This window comes from Anopheles coluzzii, chromosome 2, assembly GCF_943734685.1.
Source record: "Anopheles coluzzii chromosome 2, AcolN3, whole genome shotgun sequence".
Classification (NCBI taxonomy): domain Eukaryota; kingdom Metazoa; phylum Arthropoda; class Insecta; order Diptera; family Culicidae; genus Anopheles; species Anopheles coluzzii.
The window spans coordinates 38,428,570-38,439,292 of NC_064670.1; the positions used below are offsets into that span (position 1 = coordinate 38,428,570).

The window sequence follows — 10,723 nt, forward strand, 5'->3', positions numbered from 1 at the left end:
GTCTGCTCAAGAACCTTGCACCACCATTCAATGCAAATCAAATCTTCGCTGCACCTGACGTCTTGAGAGGTTCGTTGCCGTTAATTTGACGGTCTGGAAAAGTTCTTTGTTTTGCTGGCAGCTTCCCTGGTGGGGCGCGGTAGGTTGTTAGGCACTGCAACAAGACTCATCTCGTTGGCCCGGGCCCGGGCTGCAAAGTGTCCATTCGGGGCCGCTTCTGCTAGGTGCAATCTTGCACCACGCTGTATAATTTATTCTCGTTTTGCATACCGTTCCACCGTTTCCATGTCAGCGTAACTTTTCCGCCGTCCATTTGATTGCACGGTAAGTTTTACGAGTTCTGTTAAAAGACGATAAATTGTCTACCCCGGCAGTAGGTCGCTATTTCTCAATGCTTTCATTGCAACCGATGCGAGTATTGCCGACTTTACTGTAATACTGCATACTACTTTTCTACACGCCTTTGGATACTTTCATCCTACAGCCCGGTACCACAATGTGCCACACACTTATCAATCCACTGGTTAGTTTTTCCTCCCCACTATTAGTTAATATTGTTATGTCTTTTCTTTTGCTTCCTCCATCTCTCGCTGTTTATCTCCTTCGCGTGTCTTGCTGTGCTGCGACTCTTCTTGCGCTGATCGACGGAAAAACGGAAACCGTTGTCTAAAATTAGTCTCATCCGGTAGACTACCTATCGTCTACCTTCCCACTGCCGCACAGCAAACCGGCTCGCTGTTATCGTTCTCTCAGCCTAACGTCACTTTTGCACCATCCGCCGGGAACCATCCCATTTCCCATTGCAAACCTTTCTTCTTGCGCTGTGCTGTGTTTTGACCAACCAGCGATCATAAGCAAGTGAGGGATGGAGATTTTGTGGGACCAAAATGTGGGACAGATGCATTCATTGTTTGATTTTACTGCGCTGTCGGAGCGACTGTAACGAACGGTAATGGTGGAGTGGATACGCTTTTACTATCAAATTTAGCAGGGCAGAAAATCGATGATTGATACGGAACGGGAGAACGCTAATGAAGATATTAGCTGGCAGGCCGTGTTTGCGATCGTGTGAATTTTACTCACTCATTAAACGATGTATTTTGGTGCTTCTTCGCTTATTTTACCTATTTGTGCGACATGAAATTTTGTATTTACCTATTGTGGCAAGCGACACGAAAAAGAAAGCTGTAATTTTTTTTATTATTTTCATTTTTTTAAGCTAAACCAATATTAGTCTTAAAATATATATTGATGCCATTGTTCAACACATTGATTATAGAAAAATTTGTTTATTTTATTACAGTAAAGAAAGAAATTTTTCAGAGAAAAAATGATATTACTCACTATTGTTTTAAATATTTAGAATTTAATTGTATATGTTAAAGATCATGTAACTGAATCTTTATTTTTCTCTATCAACTTCGTTATACGCTAGTAAAGAACCAAGCGGTCATACAGGCCTACAGAGGCTATCGAGTCTTATTTGTCAGTACTACGCAGCCGGATTGTCATTATTTTATTCGGGGAGACGAGGAAGATTGTACGAGTTGACGACTGTATCATGGGACTGCTCTATACACTAGTATTAATGTTAAATTAGATGATTTCTCTTGTTACTTTTTATTACGATTAACCAATTTGCTATCGAACAACCGTTTAAACAAATTAATACACCATATTGCATACTTTCAGGTGCTTAGTAGTACAAGATGCTTGTTTAATGAACAAAATAACTATATTAGTTGAGCTTTACGCTTACGAATTACAATAAATATTTCAAATATATTTTTTCCTAGTTATACGGCACTCAAGTAAGACGCTTTTTTTAACGTTGACAGTTTATTAGTCAAATCGATATAATTTTCTCCGACAATTGTCAAAATAAATTGAATTTTTAATAATATTTTGAAATCGCCAAAAATCAGAATTTACCGAATTTTTACCACGAATTGTATTAAATAAGAAATAAAGTGCATAAAAGTACTATAATTTAACCAAAAAATAATGTGTATCGACAATTTTTTGGCTGAAACATACTATTCGACACATGGCAAAAATCCGAGGTTCGCGAATTTCTCCGGAACGCATTACTCACTTATTTTCAATACGCTTTTATAAAACTATTCACGCTATTCACAAAGTTGTCCTTATCTTTTTCGTTTAAATAACAGTAAACACTCCAGCTATGTTATTGTAAGTTGATTTTCAATTTCAGCTTTTCTTTAAAAGATCTATTCAATTGATCGGTGATGAATCATTAGTCATTAAGAATTCATAGAAATCGATTAACAAGGTTTTTACAAATCGTACTTCTTTTAAATCTAATATCTCTTTATATTCTATTAACTTTTGTGTTCACCTAAACCAATCCTATCTGATCACCCTGTGATCGATTGCAGACCTCTCATGAGCATGAGATCCCAAAGATGCAGCAGCCACTCATCTCACTGCATCGCCTACACTCAGAGAGCTTTTCCGGCAATTAAACCGCAAAAAACACTTGTTGCATGTGCTGTAAACTGCATTTAATGCATGTTTGCATACGCCTTACAAGAGGGTAAAAAACTGAATAAATTATACATTTTATGAATGCAAAAAAAAACCATATGGACTCATTTCATAATTACATCCTTTCTGCACATTTTTTCACGCGCTCCCTCTACAACACATTCGAGCTTTGCGCCACCTTTGGAATGCAATTGAATGTTCCATTCCATTTCAATTGAATAAACTGCATTTTCTTTTTGCGTCTGTAGTGAAAAAAAATCACATGGTCAATTACGCACGGCAGAAGAGCTGATGATTCGATCTTGCTGCTGGTGATCAGCGAAACGTAAACAAAGCGTAACTCAAGAGATAGTGGACAACTTTAGATGATGGTGGCGGGTGCTCACGATCAGAGAGTTTCAACAGGGTTTGTTAGGCGAAGAGAAGTTGATTTAAACATTATTGGATAGAAATAATAAATATATATTTCTTGATGTTTTTATTTCATCTATTCTGATCATGTTCTGTGTTTGGTTTTCATATCTTTAAATTAGCTATAACAACATATGTTTGTATCAGCATAGGAAATTTTAAGGTCAAGTTGTAATGTTTTTAACGGATTAATGTTAATTAATGGATTAATGTTTTTAATCCTTAGCATGTCTCACGGTCTGTGCTTTGATGAGTATAAAGTTGTATTTTCTCCATTTATATACAATATTTGTTCGCTCACATTCTTCAATAAATAAGCAAATGCTTTTTTACAGTCCCTGCTTATATTACAAGCCCTATGCTTCAAACGATCCAAAACAAACCGACCTACACTCATGAGAGTATTGTAAACGTAAACAACGAATGTGCGCGCGCATCGCGAAGAGAGTGATTCAATGTTATTTTTTCTCTTCTCGAACGAATGCTGCTACCACTCGCCTTTGTCCATGAGATTTACAATGTCGAGAGGCCAACATAAAACCCTGCCACCGAGCGAGTCCGCGCGGTAGTTTTGCTCGCATGTCCGACGCGACTAGATCGTAGCTCGGTGAACAACGCAGTATCGCTTTCAGTAAATTATTGATAAGGTTTTGAGTGCGTTTGTCTGTGTGAAGCAGTGAAGTGACGGTAGGGCATAAGGACTGCGATAAGATAAGCCCTACATTATTCCAGAACAAAACCAAACACTCCATCGTGATCGTTTGTGTTTGGTGATTCGGTTCGCATTCGGCCTTCGGAGTCACTGTAAGCTTATCGTGCATCTGCGTGCTTGGAGCAGCAGTTGGGTAGCAGTAAAGCTTCTAGAAATTGCCCGACCATGAGGAACCGTCTGATCGATCAGGTAAGCAGTTTGCAGTTCGTGAATTCTTTCCCCGTGATCTTGCGCCCAACCAACGAACACCATTCAGGCACCTAAAATTAGAAAACCGTGTGCAATTTAACGGACAACACCGGTCCGCGGGACCGTGCCGTGGAGAACGGTTTCGGTGGCCAGCGCAACAGGATTGCGCAGGAATTAAAGTTTGAACCCCCGCGCGTGCAAAGGAGACGACCATTCGAGGTTGGCGGGGTTTTGCGTATTTCAGTGCGGAAATGTTAAACGTGTTTGCCGAATATCAACACGTGTAAACCACTCAAGCTCATCGGTGTAGGTAAGGATGGCGTTGATACACAACAACATATCCCAAAACATTCCACCACTTTCGGCACGTCAGATGGACGTGCTAAAATTAGGCGTTTTCGTGTCACCGCAAACAGCTACGAGTCTTTTCACTTTTCACACTCCACCTTGAGCGTTGAGGCGACCTCTCAAACACCCGCCAGTGGCCAGCTTCCAGTGACATAACTGCCAAATTCGTTCTTCGCAATTGCTTCAATCTGTGTTTGTGTCAACCCGGGCCGGGTAAGACAGACAGACAGACAACAAAGCAACGCGGCAAAGTGGATTTCCTTTTTTGGATGACCGAATCACTGGGCGTGACCGTATAAGGAAAACCCAACTATAGTACCACCGCATCACGCCGCTTCGGACAGCTCCGCTCGCCGTCCCTGCGGTGTTCGGGTTGGCGGTGTAATAATAATTGAATTTTAATGAACTTACCTTGCCAACACACCACGCGCGCCTGCCATTACCTGTCGCACGCTGTGCCGCTAACGGTTTCCGGCGCTTTCGCCATCCGGCAATGGATCCGTACTGGGCCGAGGCCGCCTTAACGCATTAAACCGTTGTGTGGCTTTCCCAAAACTAACAGAAAGAGAGAGAGAGAAAGAAGGATAAAAAAACAAACACACACACAGTGTTGCGAGAGATTTTTCCACGCCGCAACCGGTCAAGAAAATCAGATCAGATGGGCTACAACAAAAGCAATAAAACGTGAACAAACACACGCGCACGCACAGAGCCAGATTTTCATCATCAATGGCCATTGGCCGGCACCGCACGCCAATGAGTCAATGAGATGGCTCAGTCGTCGCCTGCCTTTCATCCCACCCTTTTCATCTCGGTCGGTGTGAAGAGAAGCGTGCAGGTGAAAATATATTTCCTTCGCACCATATGTGTGCATTTTCACGCACTTGCACGCGCGCCGTACCGTTTCGTGCCGGTCGCCGCCGTACCCGGTGGTTTATGCGCACGCATTCGCATTCCTTTCCTACGCCCGGCATACGGCAGCGCGCGCGCGTTCACACACTAACACCCGCGAGGGGTGTTGTTGTGGGGCGATCTTGTTACAAAACCGGGCAAGCAAGTGGGTGTGTGGGCAGTGGGATTTGTCCATGATTCACTCTATTTATTTGAATGCCAGCGGTGTGGGGTGAATGGTGGCCAGAAGCATCTGGTCGGTGGGTCGACGGATTCAACGATTGCCGGGGCTTGTTGGTGTATTGAGCAACAGGGTGGAAATCATTAACGATCGGCTTGAGGAAGTGTTATTTTTCGTCCACTTGTTCACATTCAGGGTGGCATGATGATACGCCATCTTCGCCTCCACTTAGGGTGTATTGGAACAAATAGTTAAAGACGTGCCAAACCGACAGTGGATAGGGTGTGAGGGTGTGTGTTCTTGACAATTTATTCTACTTAAGCGGTGGGTGTTCTACGCTTGCGACTTGATCTTCAAACACATCCTGCCAAAATGTAGATTGTCAGTGACGGCATTAAAGGGCATCTGTTTGTGCTAAACTGATCAAGCTGATCATATCTATTTAAACCAAAATTTATTTGTGAACACGTGAAATAAGTTTGCGTGAGATAAGTTCTAAAACCAATTGAATATGGTCGAATAAACAGCTATTCATCTTATTGCTCTTAGCGAGTTTAAAATGACCTTTTGAGCATTGTAGATCAACCAATAACATATTTACTATCCAAATGTTGATATAATGTTTCATATCTTAGGTTTTTTCTAGGGTCATTTCTTGTTTTTATTGGTCAGACCAAAATTTACGACCGCTTGTTTAAACTTTTGATTTTTTAAATACCGTGATCTGTTACCGGCCCGAATCGTTAAATTCGGATGAAAAGGTCTTCAGAGGTCTTAGAACGAACCAAATTGCAAATAACCAATTTGACTGTATCGATTACTATCTCTTAGTAAAAATCCAATGAATAATCCGCGTATTTGCGGAACGTGACATAGAATCTACGTCATGAACTTGGACGCTTCTTCAGCAAACCAAAATCGGTTAACCGATTACTAACGATTCGTCAATTTAGCACATTACCTCAACCAAACAACCGCAACAACAAAAACAACTGCAACACTGCACACTCAGTCACATTCCTTCGCGATTGCTCACACAACCACACTGTATGACACACAAACACAGACACAAATATAATACACAAAACGATCATCTTCCCTTCGCTGGTCGCGCTGGCCGTGTACAAAAAAGGCAAACCAAGCAACATCCTGTAGAGAGCGATGACGATAAGTCACTTTCGGCTCCTCCGCACGGTATTTCGAGTGGCGGGTGAGTTTTTAATTATAACACAAAATATTATCCGCATACTGCGGTGTCTCCGCCGCAATGCAACCCCGCACCCCGCCAGCATGATGCAATGCGCCGAAAATCCACTCGAAAAGTGCAATGCAAACGGCGTCCACCGCCAGCTCCGGAAAGAAGCAAAGTAACAAACACGCACACACACAGGCACGCACTTTGCGTTCAAACTAACGACGCGAAACGGCGTCCTCTGGCGAGGGTGATGGTGGTGGCGGCAGTGGTTTGGGCGATCGGCGTGGTGATCGTGAAATAAGAGGATTTTTGTTATTTTTAACCCAACCGCGAGCGTCGCCGTTTTGGTTCGAGAAGAGAACGTGGTTACTCTTCTTAGGACAGCGTCCTGCCCTGGCCCTGCGTGAGGGTGAATGGTTGCCTCATGTTTTGTGGTCGTGTTGCGCTTGTTTGTCATTACTTTGACCGAGTGGTTTCTCAGTGCGCGATCTCGGATGCGTCACCCCACCCGCTCGCTGGTACCCATCGTGAAAGAACACACTTTTATCTCACGCGACCGATGAGTAATTTCGAAAACAGGCAAAATGAACCGCACGTGACACACCAATCGGGTGGAATGTTTGTGATAATTTCTTTATCTTTCTCCCTTCCTTCCCGTACAGATCCGTGAGGATGGTTTCGCCGTGATCGATGACTTTCTGACACCGGACGAGGTTCAGGAACTGTTGCAAGTTGGCCAGAATTTACACAAGGACGCACCGAAGGAGGAGCGCAAAGTGTTCAGCGCCAAGGCGGACAGCAAATCGGCCCAGAGTCGGGAGCAGTACTTTCTCGAAAGTGCCGACAAGGTGCGCTACTTCTTCGAGGAAGGTGCGGTCGGTGAAAACGGTGAACTGCTGGTTGATCCGGCAATCGCACTGAACAAGGTGGGCCACGCACTGCACACCGAACATCCGGCCTTCGAGGAGGTTACGTTCTCGAATCGGGTGAAGGAGGTGTGCTGGCAGCTGGGCTTTCGCCGGCCGGCCGTAGCGCAGAGTATGTACATCTTTAAGAATCCGGGCATTGGCGGGGAGGTTAAATCCCATCAGGACGCCACGTACCTGTACACGGAACCGAGCACCACGATCGGATTCTGGATACCGCTGGAGGATGCAACGCTACAGAACGGGTGTCTACACTTCATCAAGGGTTCACACAAAAGCGGAGTCCATCGTCGGTAAGTGGTGGTGGTTGCTGTAACGTTTTGTTAGGTTCTTGCGCGGGAACTCAGTTGCAGCCAGTACGGTCCTACTTTTCCTTTGCTTACAGGGTTCTCATAGCCAATTCGATATTGTAAACTAGTTATCGGTTCTCGTCAAATGTGACTTTGGCATCGTAAACCCTCAATTACTGCGTTTTTTAGTTCCAAATCAATAAAACCCTCACACTTGACAATGACTGTTACATACATCATACTAGCACCAGAATAGAGTTGACTTGGACGCATTGAGGGTTTACGACGCCAAAGTCACAGTTGACAAAACCCAATAACTAGTTTACAATATCGAAAACCCTGTATCTTCATTGGATTCCATGTCAGGTACCACTCCAACGCCTTTCGTTGAATGTTATGGCATAATGTAAATGAATATCTTCTAGATCTAGACAAGTTTCAATACTGTTTTTGTACTCAACTCAGCCGATTGTGTGATGATTGAGCCTTAGGTATTCTTGATCTTTGCCTTTGGTGTAACTATCGTAATTGGTTAAGGCCCGCTTAATCCATTCAAGGTGTGATCAAGAAAATAAGTAATTTTTTTTTATGATAAATTCAAACTTTACTTATAAACAGTCATTGATTCAAGAATATTTAATTTTTTTATGTATTGCTGTCGATCATATTCCAATAATCACTTTCATTACAAGGACACTTTCCTTTTTAAGCTAAATTTCATGAAGTGGGTTTCAATCCTGCTATTTGAACGGTGAAGTTGGTGATCTATGCACCGATCACCACGATCTTGCACTCTAAAATATAGAACTTCCCATAGAGAGGTCTTCCCGCAGCAAAGCCTAGTATTAAGTCTAGAGAGCCTATGTAGAATGAGTTTATTATGCCTAGGAAGAAGATTATTAGTAGTTATTAGTACTAAGTGTTGTGCAAATCGTTATTTAATGTTGTTCTTTTCTCTTCGCCCTCCCAGATGGATTCGCAACCCGGACAAGGGAGCGGACGAGCTGCTAGTCTACGATCGGCCGGCACCACTCTACCCGCAGTCCAACTTTGTCGCCGTGCCGGTAAAGGCTGGTTCGTGCGTCCTCATCCACAGCCAGGCCGTACACCGCAGCGATGCGAACAAGTCGGACCGTAGCCGGCACGCGTACACCTTCCACGTGATCGAAACCGAAGACTGTGAATATTCCAAAGAGAACTGGCTGCAACCGGCCGAGGATCACCCGTTTCCGGTGCTGTACGAACGGAAATAAGGAAAAATGGCCGCCACAATACCAAACAGTGCAACAATGCAAACGACCGATTCCAGCTGGCGACGATCGTTTTAGAGTTTAAGATGTTACTGTTCCTGCTCTACTCTGAAGCTCAGGTGGAATGAATTGTCTCTCTTTGTGTGTCTACGGTATATGTAAATCTGTGTGCTTGTGTTTGTATAGTTACTTTTTCCTACCCTACGGCCCCCTATACCGCTACACTCCACAACTTGGTTTCCAACACCCTTTCCTCCGTGCCATAGATGTTTATTTACACTTGGGCGTGCGCGATCGGGCTCTCCGGGATTCCTTTGTTTTACGCGCTTTGAGGCGGCTTATGTTAGAGCTCCTATCCACGATCAGCCTGATCGCAAAACGCAGAAGAAAAAAAACTCAAAGAAAAGGTAACTGCACCGGTATAATGTACGTAGCAAAAAGGTGAATAAAACAACTATTAAATTGCTAATTACATCAACTGTTGGTTCTCTCTCGTGAAGTTTTCCCTTGTACGCCCCTTTCAAACGGAATGCCATGGTCACGAATCGGTTGCGATCGGTGATCACTGAAGAGGAAAGAACTACAAAGCAGCAATCTTTCATACCGGGCAAACACTTTTCCCCTTTTTTTCAGTGATAGATAGAGCCATTCGGTTAAATTGATCGGAGCCATAAGATAGTAGGAGCATGATTGTTATGATTTATTTAGTGCCGCGTTATTGAGTGGACTAAGTGGCCACTCAAACTGTGGAATTTCCAATGGCTTGCCCGCTATTTCATAGCTTTTAGTTCGTAAATATCGCCCCGCTTCTGACGCAGGATCGGTATCTGCTGCTTAATCTCGCCGCACATCTTGAGATCGATGTCGGTGATGAGCAATTCTTGCTCCTCCTTTGCCCGACACAGCACCCGACCCCAGGGATCGCACATCAACGAATAGCCGTACGCTACGTACTCGGTCGTTGGGTCGCGGGCCGGCGATACCAGCGCCACAAACATCTGATTGTCTAAAGCTCTCGCGCGCCCCAACAGATCCCAGTGCAGCGGTCCCGTGTACGGATCGAACGCGGACGGGAAGATCATCATATCACAGCCCAGCTGTCGGTAGCAAGCCGCCAGCTCGGGGAACCGCTTGTCCCAACAAATGCCAAGCCCAATCTTCAGCGATCCGATCGAGAACGTTGCCAACCGATCGCCTGCGGTCAGTGCGGCCGACTCCTGGAAGGTACACCGCCCCGGGATGTCCATATCGAACAGATGCAGCTTCCTGTACTTGCACAGCAGTTCACCCTTGGGTCCAAACACGGGACAGGTGTTGTACAGCCTGGTGCCCTCGCGCTCCGGATATGTACCACCGACCAGATAGACGCCGAGTTCCGCCGCCACCTTCGCCAGCGCTTGGCTCGTTTCACCGCGTGGAATTTCCTCGGCATGCCGCCCAAACTCGGCCGTACTGTACGGGGAGTTGAAACACTCCGGTAGAATGATCAACCGTGCACCGCGATCCTTCGCTTGCCGAATCTGGCTGATCGCATTAGCAATGCACTCCTGCTTCGTCGGACGACCGTACAACTGCACCAAAGCTACGCGTAGTGTGGACATCTTTGCCTATGATCGGACCAGCTGGAAGGTTCCCGAGCAACTACCGATCAGCCACTGGGGATGGTTTATATACACAGACGACCCCCTGGGAGAATCTACCCAAACAGGCTTCAGCGATATCGAACCGGCCTGTGCCAAGGTTGCAGTAATTTTGCTAACGTGTTAACAAACGCGATGCACGCTGGCGCAAAGGTTGGGCGAGGTTGCACATTATGATAAGC

General features: G+C 44.8%; 2 protein-coding genes across 2 annotated transcripts; one reads left to right on the forward strand and one right to left on the reverse strand.

Annotated features, from left to right (window-relative positions):
• Positions 1-3,464: 3,464 nt before the first annotated feature.
• LOC120950524 (phytanoyl-CoA dioxygenase domain-containing protein 1) lies at positions 3,465-9,373 on the forward strand. The gene is made up of 3 exons (XM_040368634.2): positions 3,465-3,820; positions 7,098-7,654; positions 8,622-9,373. The coding sequence occupies exons 1-3, from the start codon at positions 3,797-3,799 to the stop codon at positions 8,902-8,904; spliced, it is 864 nt and encodes a 287-aa protein (XP_040224568.2). The 5' UTR covers positions 3,465-3,796; the 3' UTR covers positions 8,905-9,373.
• A 207-nt stretch (positions 9,374-9,580) lies between these two features.
• On the reverse strand, positions 9,581-10,563 carry LOC120950525 (omega-amidase NIT2-like). Its single transcript, XM_040368635.2, has one exon. The coding sequence runs from the start codon at positions 10,500-10,502 to the stop codon at positions 9,672-9,674; it is 831 nt and encodes a 276-aa protein (XP_040224569.2). The 5' UTR covers positions 10,503-10,563; the 3' UTR covers positions 9,581-9,671.
• Positions 10,564-10,723: the final 160 nt, after the last annotated feature.